General features: G+C 44.2%; 1 protein-coding gene and 1 long non-coding RNA gene across 2 annotated transcripts; one reads left to right on the plus strand and one right to left on the minus strand.

Annotated features, from left to right (window-relative positions):
- The first annotated feature begins 1,294 nt into the window (after positions 1–1,294).
- On the plus strand, positions 1,295–7,126 carry LOC311204140. Its single transcript, XR_014618003.1, has 4 exons — positions 1,295–1,882; positions 4,532–4,601; positions 4,672–4,863; positions 6,888–7,126. It is a non-coding gene; the product is annotated as an uncharacterized lncRNA (long non-coding RNA).
- LOC311204139 (fructose-1,6-bisphosphatase isozyme 2) lies at positions 4,910–25,915 on the minus strand. The gene is made up of 7 exons (XM_084279025.1): positions 25,678–25,915; positions 22,935–23,097; positions 21,937–22,029; positions 17,324–17,464; positions 15,966–16,103; positions 9,564–9,683; positions 4,910–6,124 (listed from the first exon to the last, which is right to left on the minus strand). The coding sequence occupies exons 1-7, from the start codon at positions 25,848–25,850 to the stop codon at positions 5,930–5,932; spliced, it is 1,023 nt and encodes a 340-aa protein (XP_084135151.1). The 5' UTR covers positions 25,851–25,915; the 3' UTR covers positions 4,910–5,929.
- Between the last annotated feature and the right edge of the window lie 551 nt (positions 25,916–26,466).

The raw sequence follows: 26,466 nt of genomic DNA on the forward strand, positions 1-26,466 counted from the left end.
ACAAGTGAAAGCTTTCTAAATAGCATGCATGTAGTGACACAAAACTGTTCAAAATAAATGCTGGGCTGTTAGACACTCAAACCATCTTAGGTTGTCTGGGAAGTTGATGCTGAAGCAGGATGCTGAGAACTCCTTGAAGCTGCAGCACGTGCCTTGGAACACAACTTGCTTTTGCTTAAAATCCAGAAGTCAGATGAAAGAAAGGCAGCTTCAGAGCTACCTAGTCACATGTGTTTTTTCCCCGCTTGGGGAGTGTATCTCTAAACAGATCTCTGTAATGTATCAGTTCGTGAGGCTGGTAACCAGTCGCAGAAGAACTGTAGGCAGGGCTGCCCACAGACCTCTCTGAACAGTCCGTTGCTGCACATGCAGGTGCCCAGTTTCGCTGGGTGTGCGTATGCCCAAGCCTGTACCACAGCCTGTTACCACAATAGCACAGCAACGCCAGAACTGTCAGTGCAAGTTCTTCTCAACAGCCCTCTCAGCATTCCTCCTGCTCAGCCATGGTTATTAGTATTGCAGTTTGCTTTCCTCGTTCAGGCATGAAGTGCTGGCTGGCAGCAGAGTTGGGTGGGTTTTGTTTTTTTGGAATGGGAAACATATTCCGGAAACATCAGCCGTGCTCGCATTGGCTTTTGGAGATTTATGGTACTGCTCTCCTGCAGCTGAAGGAAGGACACTGTGTGTACGTAGAAATGGCAATGCCTTGTGCAAAAGTTTGGAATAAAAATCCTGCTGCTGTTTTGCTGTTAGTTGCTTATTAGTCACAGGAAGAGTCGGAGGGGATCCGTGTTTTCTGATTCAGTGCTGTTAGGAGGATGGGTCACTTTTCTTTCCCAATCTAACAGAGCATTTCAGGAGCATACTTGTGGTTGCAGGAAGCCCGTCAGGAATTACTATAAAGCGGTAAGTTTTTGCACTGTTGCGGTGTTTCCAAGTGCTCTGTAAATGAAAAAGCAAGAGAACCTCCTTCCCCACCAAGTTTTTAATCAAAACCAGGTGGCAGCTGAGGAGTGGGAGAGGAAAAAGGCCGAAAGCAGTAGTGAGGCTGCCTGGCAGAGGCCGTGCAGCTGATCAGCAGCTGTGTGGCCGCCTCCGAGAGAAGGCTGGCCGCCTCCCTTGGCTGTATTTTCTCCCAGTGTATCTTCAACAGAGCTAAAAGGTAAGCATGGCTGTTCTCCTTTTGCCATGTTTAAATTTCGGTTCTGTGTTTCCCTGGATGGCCCTTTCTCTTCACCCTCCCTGCTTTCTTTTCATTGGAGCAGTCTCTTTTTGCTCTCCCTGCGCTGGAGCAGCAAATCACAGAGCGTCGTTCGGGAAAAAAAAACCTGTCCATGCAAGAAGAAAACAGGAAGCCAGGCAATCAAAAGGGCAAAACACAGATAGTGCGTCACGCGGTAAAGAGGCGCTGGGCACGCAGCTCCCTTGGAGTTCTGCTCCTCGCAGCACGTGATCGGCTGGGCGTGGGGACAGTTTGGTTTCTTTCTTTCCCGGGCATGTGCTGACAGCGCATCTGAGCGTCAGGCTGCCTGGATGAGACAGGGCGGTGACCCGGGATGGGATTAGGCTGGCCACGCACGTTCCTCTGAGGCACAGCTGACTGGGTAACCCGGGGTGCGCTATCTCCTCCGCAGAGGTGTCTCTTCTAAAGCGATAACATGCTCGCTGGGTGATGCTCGGCAGCTGACAAGACCGCTTATGACAAGCTCTGTTCATGGACGTGTGAGTACACAGCTGTTCTGGCCAACACCCTCTGCAAGCCAGCTCACCAAACTCCCTTCATCCATCATAGTGGCCAGAACTGCAAAAGCTGCTACCAGGAACTTGCTGGGCTCTAGATGAACAGAATCCTGCAAGACCATGATGCTAATCAGTGCATCAGGTGAGAGAAACCCCCACAGGGCAGATCTTGGTGGGAAAAACCTCCCTGTCCCTTGTCTTTGTGAAGTACTCCTAAAAGCAGTCAGTGCAATCAGATCACATGCTTGGTTTGAGATTTTTATTTTTCTCCTTTCTGGAACCACATCTGTATTTGCAGAAACCTAGGAACAAAACCTGTAAGTGTTTTGTAGTAGCAGTGCATGGAGTTTATGGGTATTCTCCATGATGACACGAAGCATGAATGGTAGGGAGTGTCCCTTTAAAACTTCTTGGATTCTGTACCTCTGGGTAACTGTTTGTGTGCAGATCCTCTATCTTGTGTGTTCATTTGGCTTGCTGTTTTACCCACATTTGGGATTTGGATGTCTATGGACAACAGATACTTTTATCTTTAGAGCCTTTGATTTTATCATCTTTCCTCTTGTTCATCTCTCTCTTCTGTTCCATGTGTACCAACCACCCTATTCTCACAATGAGACCAACTGGTTAGTATAAGCTATGTAAATTAAGACCTCTTTCTTTTCCTCTGTCTGTAATTAGCCTGAAGGATACTGCGTCTGTTCTATAAAAGAAGAAAAGCCTTGCCTGATTTTTCCAGAAATATCAGTTGGCTTTACTAAAAGAACAACATAGCTCCTTGCATTTCATGGAAAACAGAATGAAACACTGACTTTGGATGCAAATGCTCAAAGCCACATTTGATCCAGCATTTCAAACAGCATCCCTGTTTCAGATGCCCGGCTTTCTCAGGGAAGGGTGAGCTCCCTGCACAGGAAGGCTGGGTGCCGAGAGGCTGGTGGGAAGCCCGCCAGCCCCAACCTGTTCTCTGATCCCCCACCCCCAACTCCCATCTTGTGATCACAGTCACAAGGCCAGCTCTTTACAGCTGGCTGTTCAGACTAGCTTAATTTGCAGTTGAAGTAATTAGCGAACAACCACTCATTTATTAGAGGCTGGTGGGGTTTCTGGGGGGAGGGGGTTGTGTGTTACTGGGTGCCACCGGGTTTAGGCAGTTTGCTTTTACTTCACTTCTGAAATAGGTGCATGGGCTCCCTGAAATTGGAAATTTGGCAACAAGACAGAAAATGGTGCTTTAAAACCAGGCACGTTTGTTACCCACCTGGTACATTACAACTGGTATACTTCTCAACCCTGCCCCCCCCACAAGTAATGTCAAGAAACAATTGTATACTGATACGAAGGCACGTGTGTGAGCTAATATTTAAATGCATGTCCGTTCCTCCACGTACGTGATGTATTCATGCATTTTCAATTTTGTGTCAGGCTGATGACCCTCTGAAGAGTCATCACCGTCTGTAGGTGGATGCAGAGTCAGAGCACCTCAGTCATCAATGCTGGTTCACACCAGCTGCCCTGCACTTCCCGGCAGCATTGACAGCAGCATATGGTGAATCCCCTTTCTCACCACTTCAACCACTAAAAAAGGAACCAGATTTCTTAAAAAAAAGCAGACAAACAAACAAAAAAAAAAAGCTGCATCTTGTTTTCTCAGCTGTCTGCTTGCCCTCAGACACCCAGCTGACCATGAAGGGAAGTTGTGGTACACTATCGCAAGGGCTCTGTACATGGTGACCTCCCACAACAGGCACCCTGTGGTTTGTGCGACAGATCTGAACTGGGTACAGCGTCGGCAAGGGAAACTTCATGAACTCTGTCCCGAGGCTTTAAGGAGGGCTCTGCAGAGCAGTCTGGTTGCAGGGCTGTGCTAGGTGTAGCAGAGTACAAGTAGTTAGGAAAACTGTCTAGGTGCAGTGGGTCTAAGTGGGACCCTGGCGAAGACAATCCACAGTTCACACTGAAGAAAGTCGCTGCTTTCTTAATCCTTATCTGGAGGTTGCATGGGTTGTTTACACATGGAAGGAACTGATCTCTCTTTGTAGATACCAGCCACCCAAAATTGCAGTTGTTTGTTAGATGGGTGACCCAGTGCTACCTCCACCACTAACAGGTGCTTCTGGTGCAAACTCAGGGGAAAAAAATAATTTAAAAAAATCATGGGAAAGCTGGCAGCTGGGATTATACACAGATTGTGCTGTGAAATTGCACTTAAAGGCAACTCAGGTGCCTTTATGCTAGTGCTAAAGCACCGAATGACTGGCCAGTTGCAGGCCACAGATACATAGTTTAACAAACAGCACACAAACACAGATCTTAGGCAACAGGGTGTGCATACCTACTGCAACACAGACTTCCTTTCAGCATGCCCCTAAGAAGTGGTTGGTTTAGAGCCTCTGTGATTTCACTAGGGAGTACCAAGTCCCTGTTTCCACTCTGTCCTTAACCATCCCTCTCAGCCCTTTGGAAACAGGGCCAGGTGACAAGAGATCTCTCTTCTGATGCAGTGCTGGTATTGTTAGTTTACTATACTGGCCTTGAATTATGCTGCTTTTAGGTTTCCAACTTAAAAAGTGCAATAGTGTTTCTCAATAAATGGGTGACATCAACAACTATTTGTATTCTGTGGGGATTGCAGGGGAGAGGATGACTTTGTATGTATAAAGTATATGTATAAACACAGACACATTTTACATATATGTGTATATGTATATATGTGTATATGTATATGTATATGTATATGTATATGTATATGTATATGTATATGTATACACTGTCCATATTTTGTTTGCAGGAAAACTGATTCACTACCTTCCATAGTGAGAGTACACAACTGCATTCTCTGGTATAAAGCAGGTTACTAGGTAAGCCCTCCCATTTTTTTCCTGCTTTCTCTTCATTCTCCAGGATTTAACTGTTGATTGTGTTTTGCAGTTGGTAGCAGGGGTTATGGAAGCATCTGAGAAGGAATAGAATACACAAGTACACGCTGTGCTTGCTGATCCTGGGCACTTCTCAGTGTTACAGCTCTGAAGAGTGCCAGAAAAAGATCTGCAGAAAGAGGGTTTTGATACCTGAAGGAGGACTGAAATCACATCCTCACCCCTGGAATAACAATGCCTAAGGGTAATACCTGTCCTGTATGATTTTCTGTGCACCTCTACTCAGCCTGCCTCTTCTGTATGAGTAATAGAATGTAGTTGTAAGTTTAAAAATCATCATTGGAGCTTTTTGGTAGAGGTATTTTTAACTCCTGCATCTGAAATTCATAGACCATTCTTAATGAAGCCTTGTGCCAGCATGCCATCGGGATGTCTAACACCAAAAGGGACCTAAACCCCAGATTTCACACCCTTACAACTTAATGTAATCACACATTTCTTTTAGTTACTATTTTTTTTCTCTACGAATGCCTGCTCCCAATCTCCTTAGGTGGTGTCAGTGCCAGAGGGGGCTGGGAACAGCAGTGTAGCGTGTATGAAAGCACAAGCTTCAACCTGAAAAGGGACTTTTCCAAAGCAAAAGCAAATGCTGGTGTAACAGTGGCTTTGTGGCAAGGGCTCATCTGTTGCAGAGGACAGTGTGCAAACAGGGAATAGGCATGATTTGAATGCCACATCTGTAGCAATGGTTTATTGTGATTTGTGCCACTGAAGGTTACCTGTCTCTGAATAACATGTGGCATTTTCCTGTGTTTACGAGAGTTGAAATACCCTGGCAACATTGCAGCCTTTTCATCTTTATTAATTACCCAAGGGATACATAATTTGGAGCTTAAAAAGGCTGTTTCAGGCAACACGAGACTTTTCATCTTCTTGGGGCTGACAAGATAAAAAGCACCTGCAACAAAACCTCCAGCAGGAAATCCGGGTAACGGCTTTGTGAACGTCGATGGGAAAATCCTGTCTCAAACAATGCCATGTAATGTCAGGTGTCTAGGTTCAGATCAAATGGGGCCTCTGTCTCTACATTTGCCCTGCATAAATCAGCGTGAAAGGACTTTTACCTTTGCCTGCATGGAGAAATGAAAGTTTTGTTTTTCCCAACAGCCATTCTCACTACTTTTCTTGTTCTCATAAAGTGGGGTTTTCAATGAGAGATGAGTGCTAATTGCTAGAATCCACTGTCTTGAAAGGTACGGCTTTTCCTGTAGACTGAAGATGAATGAGCAAGGTCTGATGTGGAAAGGCCTTTAGCTGCTCTTCTGGTGTTTCTGTACACAAGCAAGGTATTCCTGCACGTCATCTGGAGACCCGAGGATAAGAGGGACCCTCTGGTGAATACTCTCAGGTTTCACATCCAACACTGCCTCCGTCCCTGTAGTCGCTATCCCGCCTGCCTGCTCAATGATGAATGCCATAGGGTTGCACTCGTAGAGAAGTCGGAGCTGGAAAGGAAGAAGGAACACGTGATTGCTTTGGGGGGAAATTACACCAAAGGACTTACCAGAACCTAACCTTCCTTTTAAGGTTTTTTAAAATTTTGTACCAAACACCAATTGACCTAAGTAGCAATGTCTCGTTGTCAGCTCCACCTCTGTTACTCTCACCTCCCTTACCACATTCTGCTTCGAGGAAGAGTACAGTGACCCTGCCTCCAAGCACCATCACCATCATCTCCAAGCTGACCTACTGATGTGCAGCATCAGCGAAGTTGTATTTTGTCAAAAATGTCAGAAGTAGCTGTCAGGTCCACAGGCATCAGCAAAATAGTTAAGCCAGCTAAGTCAACAGTACTGGGAAAGAAAAGCTAAAATCTCTTCTCATGCACAGGCTTCATGTGTTACCTCGAGGCTTGGGGTAATAGCATTTTGTTAGGTCAGGCTATTTTGGAGTTTGAAACTTGATGCTCCCAGTTTCAAGTTTCAGGATTTGACTGCAGCCTTCAGAAATGTGAATAGGTATTAGTAGCCTAAACTCACACGGATAGTGACTCTGCTTTCAGAAGTAACCACGTTAATTACCCCCTTTGGTGTGGAGGCACATCCATTTTGGACCCTGGTATCTATTCACATCTTTGAAAATGTTACTTCTGGGGTGTCTCTGTTCCAGTGAAATGGAAACTTATTTGGGACACAGACCAAAAGTTTCAGTGTTTAAGAGAACATAGATGATAGCTGGTTGGTTTTTAACAGACATTTTTTCCTCCAGGTTCAGTTGAATCTTTGAGGGTCTATGAAGTGCTCCTGTATGCCAATGTCAGTATGTATCATGCTTGATGGGATTTTTGTACGTGCAAAAGAGCGAATGCTTTCTGGGGAGAAAAAGGAAGCACGACAGAATGCAACCGTACATAGAGACAACGAAACGCATCAGACGCGGGACATTACTACCCGTCATTCCTCTGTCACACTGTTTGCAATAAATCCATGATACCTCACAAACTTAAATAGTGCATATTACTTCCATTCTCATCTTTCACAGAATCACAGAATTTTAGGGGTTGGAAGGGACCTTGAGGGATCATGGAGTCCAACCCCCCTGCCAATGCAGCTACCCTAGGACAGATCGCACAGGTAGGCATCCAGATGGGTCTTGAATATCTCCAGAGAAGGAGCCTCCACACCTCCCTGGGCAGCCTGTCCCAGGCCTCTGTCACCCTCACTGTGAATAACTTCTTCTGCATATTGGTGCAGAACTTCCTGTACTCCAACTTGCAGCCTTTGCCCCTTGTCCTGTCTCCACAGACCACTGAAAAGGGGCTGGCCATTTCCCCCTGTGTTCCATGCTTCAGATATGTATAAACATTAATAAGATCCCCTCTCAGTCTTCTTTTTTCAAGGCTGAAAGCCCCCTGAAGTGCCACTTGTGGCACAAAGATGCCACCTGACAGGCAACACAGGACCATTACCCTTTGTTGTTCTCCTTAGCACGTGGCCAGCTTCCAGAACATCACAAGCCAGAAAACAGCAGCGGTACCACTGTGGAACCACGTGCTGAGTTTCGTGTTGCTTAACTTTGACTACATAGTGCAGTTGCTCTTAGGAGTCTTCAAGGTGGGCTCTGTCTTCAGACAGGCTTACCATTCATAGAAAAATATTTAACATGTCTGATTCAAAAAGAGGATATGTTTGTTGCCTGGTTCCCCACTGTCTATTGAGCATTCTGTTCTCGTTCCTTCTTTAGGAGGAGAAACAAATGCTGGGGCCTGCGTGCATGTCATTTAGATTTGCTCTAAAGCCTTTGGATCAATGCCAGTGACGTTTCCTTCCTCTCAGCTCTCTATCGATAAAGTGTATAGACTGTTTTTCGAGGGTACCTGCCACAAAGGCATCATCTCGTCAACAAAAAGAGGTTTCTGTGAAAAGACATGTATACACGTGCATCCTGAGAGGGAAAGAAGAAAACTGTTGTTTTAATGATAGTACAGCTTTGCTTCTCTTCTCTTCACTGTGACACTATAAGCCAGATCAATCCAACAGTCAGTGTAGGCTAACTCACGTGGAAATCTTGATTTCTAGAAAATAAGGACTTTGTACACTTGTTGTTTTGTCCCACTTCTCACCTTTTCCCTTCAACAATGGCTTAATGCAGATTTCAAAACAAAAAGTTTAACTTGGAGAGGCCAGTCAGCAAACCCACTTCTCCCACATGCAGCAAATTCCTTTTTTTGTCTCTTGCTCTGATACACACACTGTTTAATGGGGGGTTTTGTTTCATTTTTCTGGAATGCTCTATCAAATATTTAAATCAAAATTGCCTGGACAAACATGCAGCCATTTTCTGTTGTGTATTCTGAAGAGAGTTCTTTTCCTCCTCTCCTTGTTTTCCAGACTACATGGGCCCACTGTTATTATGATAGATAGGTGCTCACCAGGATGGAAACAGTGGTCCTCTGTCCCTAAAGTACTGCAGGCACCAGGGTGCTCTTGCTCTGATAGCAGTGTGGGAAATGGGGCAAGTAGTTTTATGAGTGCAAATTCCTGCACATACCAGCCAAGGATACAAAAACATTTAAATGGAAGTTTTGAAGTATGGTGTTGACCAGGAAGAAGAAGGTCTTGGAGTCAGAACACGATGACCATTCTACTACGCATTGAGCCAACTATTTCCTAAGCATGACCTGCATGTTATTGTGGGCCCAACCAGCTGTATAACCAGGTCGCTTTTTAAAACATACTTGTTTAGGAATTTAATAATAACGGAATCTGATGCTGCAGGACTATGTCCATGGCCCAGCAGATTCAGGGAGCTGCTGCACTGCATTGGACTGCATTAAGTCACAGTGTGTTTTGTACTGGTGTCTAAATGGGAAATCATCTTTTCCCAGAATACAGATCTCAGCATGCGTGAAATTCACCTTCTCTTGGCAGAGTCTTTTGGAGCATTTGCCTATGTTTGCAGGACTGGTGATAGTAATCTCAGTGCACTTTAGAAACAGTAGGTGGGCAAACTCAGTTGTCTAACATGGCACAAATCCCTGTCTGGGCTTCAGCATAGCCCACCTGAACTCTCGTTGCTAGTATAAAGTGCTGAGGGCTTCCTTGGGCCTGTGTCACGCCTGCCAGCTGTGCATAGGTGTCTCAACAAGTTTCTATGGTACTGAAATATTTCTCTTTAGAAAAAGGAATAAAGCCCTTGGTTGCAGTGAAAATTATTTGACTAGTTTGTAATAGAAAAGGACACAGGAAGTTTTCTGATCTCAATTGGCAACTGCGTAAGTTTCTTGGCTAAACTTGATTGCTGACCATCATATCCATTAGCAATTTTCTCCAACGACGGAGAGTCATTATCTGTTTATATATGTAAATTATTCCTTTGCATCTCCAGGAAAATCAGAGGTATTAGGCTGACTAAGCTCACCAGAGAGTAAGTCAAATCATTTACCTTTCCTTTGGGACTCTTCTGATTAGCAGGATACATGAAGATCCCACCATACATCAATGTACGGTGAACATCAGCTACCATTGAGCCCACATACCTGGCACCATATGGGGAACTGCCATCCTGAAAAACATAGAGTAAAGCATTATACCAACTAGTCTAGGTAGCATGGCGAAATGTGATTTTGTTCCAAAACAGCCATCAAAGCTGCTTAAATCAATGGCTGCTTGTGGACATGGTGAATGTGTAAACCAGCCTAAAGTTTAGCTTTTTGTGAGCCATAGTCATTGTCTGTGAGATTCTAAAACATTTAAAAGCACTTCATTCACAGTATAGAAATTAGGGTGCCTGTAATTAGAGTGCACAATTTGGTACCAATCCCCAGCCAGGTGAAAGCCCCTCCACATTATCAGCACAAGGTACATATGTGTTTGCTGAGCCTTCACTGGTTCCTCAGCCAGGGCATGAGGAGGGATGTCACTTTCCACTACACATCCAGATGGTTCCCAGAGGACGCCAGCTTTTTCCTTTTAATTTATCTGTCAAGTGGTTGAATTGGTCATAGCATTCATTCTGTGGCTTAGTTTGGGAGATAACAATTTATTAGCAAAAGTAGCTTTTCTTGCTCTCAGCTTAGAAATTAATGTTATTGAAGAAGAGAACATTATAGTGAGAGCAATCAGAGAAGTATTTGTACCAGTCTCAGGTTTGCCAGTCACAAAAATTTTAGGGTAGACAATACAGAAGACAACCAAGCTGTCTTGCACAAATAAAAGTTAAGGACACCGAGTCAGCTCTGCCTGAGAACAGTGATGTGCCACCACACTTTTATGAAGGGGAGATACACAATACATGTGTAAACTGAATGAGAGCTTTCTGAAAGCTAGTGTGCCAAGACGTCAGTTGGACTTTTGATATCTCTTAGTGTGTCTTCAGTGATGCAGAGGAGGAATTTTCTCCTCCCCAGATACGAGAGACGGGGACTACATGTATTTTTAGTACACATATATGCACATATATTTACGTATTGCAATACTAAATAGTTTACAAAGACATCTGCATGGTTTTCTGTCTGAACAGTTGTTTAATAAAAGATCTTAGTGCTTTCTACAAAGCTCGCCTTGTGCTGATACCAGATCCAGAGAAATACATAGAGAACTTGTTCAGCAATGCCAGCTCAAAGACTTTCAGGCATCACAAGGTAGTCACCCTTCCCAGCAAAATCATGAGGTTAGCTGGGAGAAAAAACAATCCACAAGTGAGAAGAAAAAAACACAGATAGAGAAAAACATAATTCTATTTTGAAATTACTTTTTTTCAAACTGTTCTATGCAACAGCAAAGTATTGATGTTTACTCTCTTCTAAAATGGGAAGAGTTCTCATGAAATTACACAATATAATGCAACATGACACTAGGAAGTTGAGTCCTAAGCCAGTTATACACAACTCTTACATTAAGAGTTGGATATTTGATACAGCTGGTAGTAAAATTGGAACAGAGAACTGTTCCTGCCTAAGTAATAGTCTTTGTTCATCTGTACTGGTGATATTTGCCAGTATGCTTTCTTGTTGTACACATTAGGAGAAGTATTGATGATTCAGAGGGTAAACAATACAAAGTGTCAAAGGCATAACGGAGAAGACACAACCTGGAGCTTTTCTATTTAGTTTTGCTTAAACCTGGTCATGTTACTTCCAGGCACAACTGAACAATACTTTTAAGTATTTGGTCCCTTATATTTCATGGTTTACCTGCAAATAATTACATACTTGGACTTCAAATTACATCTTCTCCATCTCACAGCTCTTTGCACTTGTAACTTTGCAACTGTAAAAATCCAAGGTGAGAAAAAAACACCCTAAGAGTTCTTAAAGAGAGACTGAGGCTAAGTTTGCAGCTAATAAATGACAGTTGTCAAGGAAAGATGTGGTTACAGTCTAAAACTACCCTTAAAAATAGAAAGGAAGAGTTCTCCTTTGTGGTTTCAGCAGGTGATGAAGCAAGTCTTAAGAAAAAAATGATTAAACAAAAGAAATGTCATAGAGTCATAGAATCATAGAATGGCATGGGTTGGAAGGGACCCCAAGGATCATAGAGTTCCAGGCCCCCCGTCACAGGCAGGGTCACCAACCTCCAGGCCTGGATCTACACAAGGTTGCCCAGGGCTCCCATCCAACCTGGCCTTGAACACCTTCAGGGATGCCACCTCTCTGGGCAGCTTGTGGCAGCACCTCACCACTCGCTCTGTAAAGAACTTCCCCCTAAGATCTAATTTAAACCTTCCCTCCTTTAGCTTTAATCCATTCCCCCTTGTCCTGCCATTATCTACCCTTCTACAAAGTTGATTCCCCTCCTGTTTGTATGCTCCCTTCAGGGACTGGAAGGCTGCAATGAGGTCCTGCCGCAGCCTTCTCTTCTCCAGGCTGAACAAGCCCAGCTCCCTCAGCCTCTCTTTGTAGGTGAAGTGCTCCAGCCTGAGTCATAAACAGGCCCTGAAACAGAGGACTATGGACTGCTTCTGTGTCATTATCAAATAAAGACTCTGCAGTTTACTGACCATGAGAGCTGTAGAGCTGAGCCACGTGCGTACAAAACATCAGGTACATTTGGGTCCCGCTGGATTTCCTAGTCACAGGCAGGTCATGTACACAGTTTGTGTGTGCACGGACAGCTGAAACACAGGTAGAAATAAAGCTCTCACTTCCCTTGGCGCCCAGCTGCCTGCATGGGAGGAATAAATTGTCCCTTTAGTTACCAGAAATGTTCCTTCGGGTTTTACTAGTTTGGTCACTGACACATTTTTGTTACCGATGAGAAAGTTAAAGGGTGCTGCGTGCGTGTTGGCGTGTCGCCCGGGCTTTCTTCTCAACCAAAATAAGAGAGCAGGAATGCTAGGGAAATTCGTCTCCAGCTCTGAGCAGTGCCAGCCTGCCTGCGTATGGCTGATGCTAATGAAAGACTTGGAAGGCCTTGATGTTCCTTTGGTCAGCATCCACAGCATTTGAATAAACTTGTGATTGCTCTTGGTTTCACCTTTCTGGCTACTTTTCTTTGCTTAATGCAGAGGAATGAAAATGGCTTATAGCAGACATGTCCTGTGATTTATTGTTCTTTTTATTTCACAGCGTGATGGAAGTCACTTCATCACTTCTTTTGTTCTTCTGCTATGTTCCTCCACAGCAGAACAAGACCATGTTTTTCTTGCATAACTCTGACAACTAGGAGAGCAGGGGGGAAAAACTATTTTCTACAGTCTGCAGGAGTGGCACTCTGCATCCCTCATTCCACATACAGTTATGGTGACAAAAGGACAGTGTTTTTATTAGTTTTTTTATGTCACTCAGGCACATTTGGGCTGGCTGGCAGAAGGCTGCTCCATGCTGAAATGTGCTGTTGAGGGTAAATTTTCAAGGGTCTTAACCGGAGGGTCTTCACTGTGTGACTCGCTATCAACAACCTGCAATGAGTCTTAAATTCTCTTGGGGCTGTAGGAAGAGAAGATAAAAACGGGTGGAAGAGCAAAATCCAACAATGCCCACAGCATGTTCCTGAGTTTTACCATCCGTGAACTGGTGCCAGCTGGGGGCCAAGGCCTTGCAAACATTACTGGAGGAAGAACTGACTTTGGGAAGGAACTAGAGTGAAATTTTTGCAGATAGGGTTTCTAGCTCAGCAGTGCCTGTTAGAGAGTGCAGACTGGAGTAAATGTGTTGCATTACAGGCAGCCCTGAAAATAGCAGATTGCTCTTCACACTGGTTAAGCAGCAAGAGATTTTGTGATGCTCAGCAACAAAAAAATATCTTTACTCCAGACTCTCCTTCTAGAAGAGATGTGTCTAGACAAATGTTTCCCACTGAGATGGACCATGATGATGATAGGAGATTTACAGCTGACCTGTAGAAGAGCAGCACTTTTCCAGTGTTTTTAATTCAGAATTGATGCCTTTGGTGATTGGTGGTCCACAAGAAACTTTGAGGTCTAACATGGCTTTGTAGTCCAAACTGCCTGATCTGCGATCCTGCTCTTAGATAGTAAGGGAAAATCTCTCCCTGTAAGTGGTTGATTTGTAATGTTTGATCACTGGTGACAGTGATACAGAACATGGGACATGTTGTGGTCAACGTCCTGCTTTGTTTTCCTGTTTTATTTTTAACTTTTTGGTTTTCTGTGGCAACATTAGAGGGTCATCTGAACAGCATGTTGACCAAGAAGCACAGGAAGGAGGGAACAGAAGTAAGATCAAAGGAAATAAAAGGAATAAGAGAAGTGCCAAATAGCTGAAATTAATAATTAGCCTCTTGGCTTCTAGTGGTCACAAGGCCATAGGATGAGAGTGGTCAGCCTCGTAAGAAGGAGTCCCTCATGCCTCACATGTCAAGTCACGGGCAGGGGGTATCCAGCAGATACCCCCCACTGCCCTTCTGTGTGCTGAACAGAGGAAGAAGCAGGCCAGAACTGTCCAATGCTTCACCTGGGTGGAGCAGGGAAGGTAGCAGCAGCACCAAGGTAGCCGTAGCTGGTAAGGCTTACAGACAATGCCAGGAAGCAGGTTTCATGCTATGGAAGAGTGGCAATCCTTTCTCTGTCTTCTTGTCCCCTGGTGCAAATATAGTGTCCTTTTTAAATCAAGAAACCAAGTTACTCTTTTTCAAAAACTCAGGTTCATAACAAGCTTTCAGACAGGCAGAGCACTTCTGGTGCTTTGTAGCCATAATGCTGGTTCCTTGACCCTTCCCATGCAGATAACCCTGCATATTGGAGCAGCAAAGCCAGGTGCTTGCTCAGCACCCTTGAGGATGATTCCCCTGCCCCAAATAACCCATGCACTACTGTGCCAATTGCCTTGAAGTAACAAAAGTACCTTCTACCAGTTTCTGTTGCATTACTACAATACTGTCAATAGGCTTTCCTCAAAAGGAGTTCAGATTTGAGATAACACAGTTCTTACAAGTGAGTTTTTTCTGTTGCCTCCTAACCTAAGGATTTAGTGATTCACATGATAGAGCTCTCTGAGCCTGTGGTGGAAAATCTCTGCTTGATCTCTACACTAAAGATCGAAATCTCTTCAGTCTTTTCATACTTGCCTGGTGTTGATTACTTCTTTAAGAGCTTTAAAGAAACACTTGGGTGGTTTGCAAAGACACAAATTCTTAAATCCAGTGTTAGTGCAATATACCGAATGCACAGTTCAGCATAATGGGGACAGATCTCCTCTTCCCTAGCTGGATTGGTTTTCAGGAAGTATGAACATTGTGTGATGGGCTTCTCCTTTCACAGCTGTACTGAAAGCAGACTTCGAAGTTTCAAAATAACCTTAAATACTACAAATGACTGTAGTTTAAATGCTGTGACATGACACTTGCTGCAACGACAATCAAGGTAATATGGGAAAGAGGTTTTGATAAGACGTCAGCTTTGCAGCTGTATCCAATGTAGTAAATTCAGATTTTCAGCTCAGACAGAGCTTTTGGCAGAACAGTGGTTTCAGCTTTCATTTGTTACATTTCCCTTATGCAGCACCCTGACTTTCACGTGAGCCTGTACAGGGTTTAAAAAATAATCCTATCGGTTTTGGTTTTGGCAAGAAGAGCACTAAAACCAGCTTCCTAGCCAGATTCAGTGCTGAGCTGCAACATGCTACCATATCTCCTTATGATGTACTGGTGACATAGCTAGACTTTCTAGAGACTTACCAGCTTTTCCACATTGAGCACTTGTGTTGTGTCCTCCTAGCACTGACTAGAGGCCATATGGGGCTGTATGTCTCCAAGAGGATGTTCATCAGACACAGGGTGTTCTCAGCTCAGGATTATAATATACATTATAATATACATTATAATCCTCTTAACAACAAAATATAGTGTAATTGCGCCTCAAACCATTTTTCTTTTTTTCAACCTGTGGGTTGGTTCATGCTCCATATGATGCAAGATTACAGTGCAGTAGTGATGCTGCATTTCTCAGGTGGAAGCGTGTACAGGAAGGAGAAGGTGATGCCACCCAAATCCCTGCAAGTACCTTCTGGGCAGTATGTGGGATCTCACCCCAAATGCACAGCTGCACATATGGCTGAGCTGCATATTCAGATAAGCCAGAAAACAAATGCACCCCCCACATTTCGCTGGCACAGTTTCAGAACTTTGTAAAAAAATCCGGTTCTTCAGGTACAGCACATTTTCCTCCCCACAGTGGTGAACAAGCTATGAATTTACAGAGTGAAGCCTAAGTTACATGTCAGGGCAGCAGATACATACTTACCCACGTTAGACATGATTACATGGAAGGGTTACATGAGGGTGAACTCAGCAAGGCCTTCAAATCCTTTGCCATCAGCCAGGACTGTGTGTAAGGCTGTGCTTGCAGGTGCCCAGTACCTTGGGTACAGCAATAATATTTTCTTACCTCAGGGAATTTCTTCCTTTGTAAATATTCTGTCATTGCTGGATCAAAATACTTGGCATAACCTTCATTGAGACTGTATACCTTCCCTTTCTTCTTGATTTTAACATCTCTGTCCACCAAAATAAATTCACCAAGGCCCTACAGAGGAGCAGGATAGACCAGCTATTAGCAAACAGCAGAACATCTTGTTGACTTTCTGCAACAGTTGTCACACTGGAGATGGCAGAAAAGCAAGCACAGCTTGATCCTTTCAGCACCAGTCTTGTGTATAACTTCACAGTATTTCAAGCAGAGCAGAAAGCACAGAGTCTGCACTAAGTTCATGAAAACTTGTCACATTGGTAGTATAAACAAAAAGCAATTTGACTATAATGGCATGTCAGATGAGCACCAGTCAGCCCTGAAAGCAGATGGATCGTGAATCTCTGTCCACAAAGCATAAGGTTACACATTAAGAAATTTACACTCCTATCTGATTTTTTTAACTCTTATTGCATATCTTATATAAATATCTTAAAGTGAATATGGTCAGCTACCCCCTCTGGTGATGCTGTCTGCAGTTTGAGTGCAACTTCTACCTTCGCTTCCTCTGCCTCTCATCAGAGCAGTTCAGCTCCCAGTTCTTCCCATTTGGAATGAGCCTATTTATAAAACTTAAAAGGAGTTTTGATAATAATGCATCCTTTTATATATATAAAAAAATAATCCTGTGTTATTGCCCACATCTAATGCTGGTTTCTCAAATGGGCCTGTCTCCTTCCTGCATTCCTCCAGTAGCACTTGTAGGGCTCCTGGGCTGGATGCCAAGGAGCAGCGTATTTCCGAATGTATGGGTATCGTTCTGCTTTTGCAATCTGTTGGGTATCCAACTTAGGGGAATTAGCCTTAAAACGAAATTGCACTCAGGAAGTCAGGCATCACTCTGCATGAACTGTATCAACAAACTGTCCTTGTCCCTGGCTAAACAGTGAATGTCCTGAGGTTCCTCCACAGACAGAAAAAGTGAGAACAAGAAAAAAGCAGCAGTCCTCTAAGTGGGGGCAAAAACCCTGCTTAGAGTAAATTTTAAGTGTTTGTGCGAACCAGCAGCCTGGTTTAAATGAAGAGGGTTTGTTATTTAACTTAACTGTCTTTCACTGAGTAGAAAAAAAAATACCAGAGGTATTGCAACCTACATACCCACCTGTTAGTGAATATTTGTAAGGTGAAGGTGGGATGCTCCAGGACATTGGAAAAAAAAATTAAAAAAATAATGTAGATTGACTAGATTATAGAGACAAGGAGTAACAAAAGCCAGTAAACCCAAGCACAGAAAGCTCTAAAAGACAGTGGCAATGTGCTTAACACCATGACTGTACCGGATCTAGCATGAAGCAGTCCACTCCCTGCCCTGTGGAGAGGGCGACCAGCGTAGCACTGCCATACAAGGCATAGCCAGCAGCAACGATATTGCGTCCAGGCTGCAGAGCATCTTTGTCAGAGGGCTCGTCATCTGTTTCCTGAAGAAAAATTAGCATTGGAATGAAGGTTAAATTCTCATGAGAAACAAGAAAAACAACACTCCAGTAACAATGTGGGGCAGATTTCCTTGTAATGCCTAGGCAGGCCTTTGAGATCACCAAAATAAAGAGTGTCCCCACTAGTTGAAGGCAAGTTTGGTACAAGTACATGTACATGCTGGGACAGGACATTGAGTTTGTTATTTTAGATGTCATGCAATCATTACAATGCCTCCAACAAAGCTGATACCTTAGCATTACAGCTCAGTCTATTAATTCAAGTTCACCAGAAATCTGAGACAGAATAAAGACACCAGTTTTCTTGAAATGTAAACATAAGCTGTCATACTGACACCCCTTGGAGGGAATAACTGAAGTTAACGCACTAATTAACAGGACAGACAAATTGTTTCCATTGATGCAGAATAAAAGGGTAGATGGTGCAACATGATGGAATCAAGGTTATGCATTGGTCTCTGCTGGTGAAGAGACGAGTAACAGAAGTGATGTGAATGTTCATATTATATATAAAATAACACTTGCTTTTACATATGCGATGTGTTTGTGGGGGTGTGCAGGTATACATATATAACTCTACAGAGAACACTCACATGAGATTTCACTTCAGACTTTTAATCAATTTGTGACACTCATATTTTGATTTGGCACTTCAGTTATCACTGAACAACAACAGTCCAAGCAGACCTGGTGCAAATATGTCGAACCAGCTTCAGGGGTGCGCCTCAGCCTTGGCTTACAAGAGTTGGATTGGTGGGAGAAAGAACAGCCAGGAGTATTTGCGAAGGCTGGCTCCGGCCTTACCTCCTGGCACTGCAAAGTGGGTAGGGAATGCTTGACCCCAATGTTTCTTCAAAAGCATGTCAGTTGTGGTTCATCTTCTGTGGATGTTTCAGTGGTGGTTTACAAGGGATTGAAATGACAGCCCCTCTCAGACCCTTTCTTCAGGTCCTGGTTTAGCATTTTATTGATTCAAACTCAGTTAGTTTCTCAGTGATTGCATGGGCTTTATCGGATGGATTTCCTAGCTATTATATTTTTACTATGAAATTAGGGTAGTCAAATCTCTTTAGAGGTCTTTACACAAAGCACTGAAATAGGCAGAGAGACTGCACAGAAGCTCTTACAAGTCACTCTGGCTCATTGTTAGTATGAAGCAGGTGAAACGAGGTCCACATAGTCTGGCTATAGGGGTTTCCTCAGGTGATATCTGAATTGGAAAATGTTTGCATGTATAATTTGCCCACATCACATGAGGGAGTTCTCACCAGCCCTGGGAGCAGCTCTGGAAAGACTTGGTTTCTTTGTCTCTGTTTGTATCACGTGTTTTATGAGTATCACTTGCATATGCCCTGAATTCTTACATCTTCTCTATGAGCAACCACATGGAGGGGCCGTTGTTGTCCTTATGACAATGAAGGGGGGAAAATTGTGAAGAATCCAAGTCAAAAATACTTATTGTCACTACATCCTGATACTCAGCAGCTGTGACTGTCAAGGACCTACCCCTTCCTCTGCTTAATGCTGATTCAGCAAGGCTCCTCCCTCAGCCCCACTTGTCTGACATTTCTTGTCTTTTTAACAATAATACCCATCCATCAGAAAGTAAAAGCTGGGTGGAAAAATCAAATCAAATAAACCTAGGATGGCATTTGTTTCATGATCATTTTCTCTAAGAAACTGGTGCAGTGATTTTGCTTTTCCAGCAGAAAGCAACAGTACCTGCCACCATGGTGGTGGCTCTGGATTGTGAGCAGCCAAAGAATTGCATAGGCCATGTCTGGACTTTGTAGAAAAGTGCTGGTTTTCTTTCTTATGTGATTCTCATCCACCGGAATAAATATCTTACTTTTATTCCTTTCACACTACCTTTCAGTAACAACCAGTAAAGCACTTATTATTATTTCAAAGGCTTTGAAGTTAATAGTGTTTGAAGTTAATAGTGTTGCTACAGAATTGTCTTGTCTGAGAAAAGGGCACATTAATTAACAGGTACTTTGGAATTAATGAAAGAATTATGCTAGTGAAAGTCTGTAAATTTAACATTGTTTCTAACTTCCCAGGGAAAATTGATAAATTGCTTTTGTAATTGACAAACTGTGCTTCATCCTAGCAGCAAGGTTTTCATTTGGATATGATGCATTTGTACAAAGCAATGTATTTTATTTTTGTGAAGAGCTGAAGGAATTTCACCCACATGAAACCAGTAACTTAGAAACAGTAGTTACAACAAATATATTAATATATATTAGAATAACAACAACTATGGAAGGGGTTTATTACGAGGGAGGTCCTTCTCCCCCTCTGCTCTGCCCTGGTGAGACCACACCTGGAATATTGTGTCCAGTTCTGGACCCCTCAGTTTAAGAAGGACATAGAACTCTTGGAAAGAGTCCAGGGCTGGACCACGAAGATGATGGAGTGGAACACCTTTCTTATGAGGACAGGCTGAGGGAGCTGGGCCTCTTTAACTTGGAGAAGAGGAGACTGAGGAGTGACCTTATTAATATTTATAAATATGTAAAGGGTTAGAGTCAGGAAGATGGAACCAGTCTCTTCTCAGTGATAGGACAAGGGGCAACGGGTTCAAGCTGGAGCATAGGAAGTTCCATGTGAATATAAGGAGGAACTTTTTCACTGTGAAGGTGAAGGAGCACTGGGACAGGCTGCTCAGAGAGGTTATGGAGTCTCCTTCTTTGGAGACATTCAAACCTGCCTGGATGCGTTCCTGTGTGATTTAGTCTGGGTGATCCTGCTCTATCGGGGGGGTTGGACTAGATGATCTTTCGAGGTCACTTCCAAATCCTAATGTTCTGTGATTCTGTGATCAGCAAATTATTTGAAAATTTGAGCATTTGGGAATAACATGAGTTCTTTGGGAAATGTTCCTAATCTGAAGCAGAATCCTAGGGAAGACTGGGCAGTCCATAGTCTTTATATGCATTAACAGGTCAGTTAAAGATGGTAGAGAAATATAATGTATTTCAGTCTGCCAAACTACATTAATCACAATGAGCACTTGCCTTTATAGTTATGCAGAGTAACTGAACACAACACTTCTAAACAGAAATCTAATGTTTAGACAGTGCTTACCACTGTTGAGAACAATGGACAACACAGCTATTGCCTATTACAACTGCTGGGAGGTGGAAAGCCTTTTAGACTTTCTTTAGAGAGATGGATGAAAAGACTGGGGTCCCTGTTGCTTACTGTAAGGGCAAGCAGTATGGATTGCATCCATTCAGCTAAGCTCTCTTCCTTGCAAAAAGCAAGGTGGTGGATGGTACTGAAGGCAGTCCCTAAGTTCCTCTTTACACAAGCTGTACCCAGGCACCATCTCAGTGCTGTCAGGCCTGGGCTCCATCTGTAATGGAGGCTTGCACTAACCGCAACAGTGCTTGGCTGGTGCCATGACCCTGTTGAGGTTGTGCCATAACTATTTCATTTACTAGTCGAAGTGTATTCTCCATAGTGTTTTGCCTACCAGAAGTGTAGAAAATGAGGACTAGCTAGTCGAAAATTATGAGTTGAGAGCAGATTTTAAACACGTGTCTTCCTATCTTTGAAGTGTAGCGCCTGAATCTGCAGTGCCTTCTCTGCACTCTCAAGTAGTGCAAATGTTACCTTGCAATAGTGGTGGCTGAGGGTCTCCCGTGGTCATATGACTGTGAGCTCAGGCTTTAGGAAAAACACCAACTGCTGGGAGATTAGCAATCAAATCACAAGACTTGGCATGACTCTATTAACGGTTGTTAATTGGCTGCGGGGTTGCTGTTCTGTGCAGCCCCATGGGAGCAGACACGCTGGCAAGGCCCCAGTGGCTGTAGGTGACGGCTTCCCTCAGCCCCAGGTAGCCTCCATCCTTAGCATAAATCGCCACCTATAACAGTCATAGCAACTCTTACCGGGCAGCCACAACACTGCTAACCATGATACGGTCCAGGTAGTGACCATCAGCCCTCCCCAGACAGTATCCAGGAAGACAAATACTGCGATTCATAGGCACTGAGACACCCCTCAGCTCTCCTGCAGTGAGTAAAGCATCTCCGAGGGAGCTCAACGGCTAACTGGTGGTGAGAGGGTTTTATTTAAGTGCCTGCTGCGTGTCTGGAGGAGGGAAGTGCTGCCACCTAACTGAGTGTCTCCTTTAGCAAGGGGGGAAGGAGAGGGAGGAAGGGAGGGGTGGGAGGGGAGGTGGAGTGGGGAGGGTGGGTTGGACTATCTGATCTCTAAAGGTCCCTTCCAATCCCTATCATTCTTTGATTCTGTGATTCCTGGGAATTCAGGAAGCATTTTAGCACATGCCAATCTCAATCGTTACATCTTCTACATTTCTAAGGCTCTGTTGATCCCAAAGACACATAAAGAACCTAGGAAAGAAACCAAGCAAGCTGATATACCCAAGACATTTCACCGAGGGAATTGTGCCGTGCGTGCTTTGTTCATCCTCTTACCTTTTTGTAGATAGCAAATATTGTTCCTATAGGTGCCAAGCAGTCTATATTGGATGAGCCATCAAGGGGGTCAAAGCACACGACATATTTACCCTAAAACAGAAATGGCAAGGGAAGCATTAAATGGCATATAGTCCTGTGCTATTATTTCCTTTTACTTGACCAACCCCTTGTTTTTATGACTGCATTTAGCCCTCCAAGCACGCCTGATGCAGCTGACCCTGCAGCACAACACCCACTCCCTGCAGAGCGTGCCAGAGAAATGGGAGAAGGCATGTTTCTGCTCCAACAGCACGAAATCTGATGACAGAAAGGAGCAGTGCTCTGCTGCCAAGCCATGCAAGAAATTGCTTGCAAGCAAAAGCAGTGACTCATTCTGGAAGCAAGCATCTTCCCAAGTTTTTGTTTCATATGTTTTGTTCCAAACGAAGCAGTTTGCCTGTGAGGTGAGGTGAGGTGAGGCAGGGAGGGTAAGAAGGCAGAAAGACACCATCTTGGGGAAAGGGTGGATTACATCAGCATGAGCAGCACCGTGCTGCAATAGGATCCCCTCCTGAGGGAAGCCTGATGAAGCAGTCAGGTGTTTCCTCTGGACATGTAATGTAAACCCCGCTTCTGCCAGCCTCTCGTCTCGTTTTATCTTGCCTAAATATTAATGTAACCCAAAACCGTTACACCGGCAGGCAGGGAATGTAACAGTACACTCACACCTGGGGCCTGGGGTATAAGTGCAAGCTCCAAAATAATTATTCCCCCCTTCACAAAACTTCAGTAATAATTTTACCCTCCGCAGCTCCTTTCGCTGTTGAAACCATGCCATCCACCACAGTGATTAAACCAAACAATGCCGTAATGGCGCAAATTTTCTCAATTCCCCCGGGAAGGGCTGGGGTTGAGGGGGGCGCGGGAAGGCCAGGCCCAGGTTTCATACATGAAACAAGAGTGCCACCTGCTGCTGCCTGAGCCCATAACCCCGCGAAGGCAGGAGGTGCACAGACCCGCTTGTCTTTCGGGGTGACGATGGCCTCCTTGTTCTCCTCCGTGACCAGGACGCAGGTGCTGTAGGAGGACTGGAGCATATTAATCACCAGGGAGTTGGATAATACGTCCAGCTTCTTCACTTCGTCACCGGTCACATTCACAGTTCCAGCTATACCAAACCTGAAGAAAAGTAAAAATATGCAGAAACCTGAGGGAAACTAACATTCCGGATTTGTTTTGAGGGTTGGGGGGGGAAGTCAGGGTGGCTCCTTCCTGTCATCTTCCCACTCGTCTGATCTCTGATTAAACTGCTAAGGTGCGTTGGGAGATGGTTGGTGCTGCTGAAAAATAAAAACGTGCATGAGAAAGAGAAAGGGTATCACTGGGGGGCTTTGTGTGGGTAATTTTTCTCTTGCTTGGATGTTCTCCAGTCCGGGAGCAGAGGCCACAGCCCGGTCAGTGGATGCCAGGCTTCCTGAGCAGCCCCACAAAGCAGCTGACAGCATCTTTGAGGAAGGAGAAGGGGCAGTTAGGATCTTCATTTTTCCTGCCACTGGCTGCTCCAAGCTCAATGACAGTCCTTTAACTCGCATCCACTCAGTTCCAAACCACCCCAAACTCAGAAGCTGTAAAGACATGCCCATATAATTCCCCATGCTGAACTGTATCTCAGGACTGAGGTCAGTTGTATTTGGTGATGCTCAGCTGAGTTAGGATGATGTTTCCATTCACTGTCCTGATTTTAGCAATAGACTAATGATGTAATATATAGTAGTATACATATTTCTGAGTTTTCCCATTGAGGAAGCAGTGTTTGGAACTAATGTTCATGGCCTGAGCATCTTATAGGTATAAGGAATTGCACAGGGAATATATACAGTGGTTTTATTCATTATGGAGAAAAAAAAAAGGGAGGGGGAAAGGGCAACTAATTAATCTGCAGGATGTTGGTCCACAGTGGGCCTTAGTTGCGGGGCAGGGTATGTCTTTTGTCTTGCTCAAAGCTCAAAGCTGCCTGAGTTTTTCAGAAAAGATGGTGGTTTTCAGGGAGTGTTAAACATCCCATTCTCCAATTAGTGTGTTTTCAGGTACATTCCCAGCTCAAGTCTATGGGTTGGAAAAAAATCCTCCTTACTTTCAAACAGCAAATTTGTTAAAAATTCAAGCTGAGCTTTTTAACATCAAAGAAGTCACTTCATTCTCCTATTTAGAGGGCTTAGAAAAATGCGAGCTCTCTAACTTCACACATGCAGGCAAATGCAAGCTGATCACCACGGTTGAGTTTGCCACCAGAATTTCTGAAATTTCATAGTTAGTTGCAGTAATTGGAGTGGTGTAAGTTGCTAATTTGTATGTTTGGACATTTTAAATGTTTCTGGTTCATCACCTGAAACTTTTGTTTCTAGAGTCATTTGCTCCTTAACGTAACAAGTTTTCTTTCTGAAAGGAGGATCCATGTAGCACACTGGTCCTGTGCTTACCTCTAGTCTAGCAAATAGAGATCCTCCCCACTTACTAAATACTTCAGAGGTTGCATTAAAAATGAGATAAAGGCAATTATTTGCCTGAATCAAAGAGGCAAAACAGCTCAGCTTCCCTGAGGAAGTACAAAGCACAGTTTCACGGTTAGGGCATAGGAGCCTGATACTGCTGCTATATTTCACATCTTCTCGATGTATTGTGGCCTGTGAGGGTGATCGTAATGAGTTATTACATTCATGATCTGCAAAGATCACTGAGGTCTTTGATCAAACAGTCAACAGCAGAGACCACCACAGTGTCATGCATTTTGGCGTTTCCATGGAAAAGCCCTCACAACCAAACACAAAAAAAACCCCAAAGGACAAATCACAAATGTTGTCTTACACAAATATATTCCCTGTCCTTTTTAATGCATGTATATGCATATGTACATGCACAGGCATGTACAGAAGCATGTATTTCATTACATAACAAAAAATGCATAATTTAAATGCAGAGTTTTATTAGGACATTACAGCTTTCTGAACCACTTCAGATGCATAACCCTTCAAAGAATGATGCTGATGTCTCTTTCACCTGGCTGAATGAGGAACAGTGGGATTCATTCCAGGATTCACTAAGGCAACTCTTTGTTGTTTCCTAAACCACTAGATGTCAAACTGTTACGGTTTTTTTTCCCATATAGGGCCTTTGAAGGCTGCCCACCTGTAACCCCGATACTACTCGAGGAAGGAAGGGAAAATGCACTCATGCATGGCAGCATATGGCATTTCTGACAGGGCGGTTGCTTTAGACCGTTGCTTATATTGCAGTGGGGCAGAGCATCAGCTTCCCAAGATAAGCCAAACCCTGATTTGCACAGCTCAGCACCCAGCTTGTGTGTTAGCACAAAATATCACAGTGTGATCTTCTGCATTAAAAAATATCACGGTGTGATATTCTGCAAATTCACGGTAGATTTTAAAATAGATCAATATCAACATTTGCAAGGGATAAGGAGGTGCACAGTGCATTGAACGTCAGACTTACACATTAAGAATAAACTACTACAGAACAGTAATTAGTCTAACCGGCTATATTGCACCCGATACTAAAATGCTCCGGAAAGAGAGATCTCCCATTCCCCACTCTTGATAATCTGGGCTCTGACCTCATGCCACTCGGCTTATAAAGACACTTCCAACATAACTCTGAATTCCTGTCCTCTCCCCAGACTTGCTGTGCAAGCGGCTGTCTCTCTGCCTCCTCTTCCTCCCCGTATTGCTAGGTAGGACTCACATGTGGGCAAGGCCTGCCTTTCTGACTGCAGAGGAAATGGCCTTTATGGCAGTCAGCATGGAGTTGAGCAGCTGTGTCAGCTCCCCTGTCGCTCCTTTAACGCGGCGTCCCTTCTCCATAACGAAACGCGTGAGCGTCAGCATATCCGTTTCGAAGGGGGTTTTGTCAGACATTTTTGCTGGGTACCAGAGCTCCTGTCCTCTCAGCTGAACAAGGTGCTTTCTCGCCGCGTTGAGATCCTGAGGCGAAGCTGTTGGCTGCGTCGCAGCTCCGCGGTTATTAAGAAGTTTCTGAGACCATGTGATGGAGTGCTCAGAATAACTGCACCCCAGGCTGGCTCCAGGATGCAGGGAAGGAGCCTGAGGTGGGACCGCAGCTGAGCAAGCACTCCTGCCCTCCCCACACACTGAAATTAGTGATCTGCAGATCTAGCAGTGTGTTCTAATTGTGCCCTAGACAGACTATAGTGTACAACTCTCGATGTCTGCTGAGCTGGAAACTGCTTTCCTGTAGCTGCCTCTCTGCAGAGAGCTGAGGAGAAGTGCACAATTTGCAAGGCTCCAGAAATGAAGACACGGGGCATCGGTAACCACACATCAGAGCACCAACCACAGTGCGACTCTGGACAGTGAAGTTCCCTTCCCACATCAGCTCAATCCTGGCTTGTTCACCCCTGTTTGGCCTGCTCTGCAGAGGAGGGTTTTGAAGGCATACGGCACATCCCAGAGGGATCAACAGGAGGTGCAGGCTGCATCTAGACATGCGTTTATTAAAGATGTTTTATGTTGC

This window comes from Gallinula chloropus, assembly GCF_964237585.1.
Source record: "Gallinula chloropus genome assembly, chromosome: Z".
NCBI classification, from domain to species: Eukaryota; Metazoa; Chordata; class Aves; order Gruiformes; family Rallidae; genus Gallinula; species Gallinula chloropus.

Coding starts and splice junctions, on each gene's coding strand:
- LOC311204139 (XM_084279025.1), bottom strand. CDS start 25,850: ATGTCTGACAAAACCCCCTTCGAAACGGATATGCTGACGCTCACGCGT. Junction 16,104..17,323: donor ACTGCTTCATGCTAGATCCG/GTACAGTCATGG, acceptor GCTCCTCTGTAG/GGCCTTGGTGAATTTATTTT. Junction 9,684..15,965: donor AAAGGAAGAAATTCCCTGAG/GTAAGAAAATAT, acceptor TATGTTTTTCAG/GATGGCAGTTCCCCATATGG.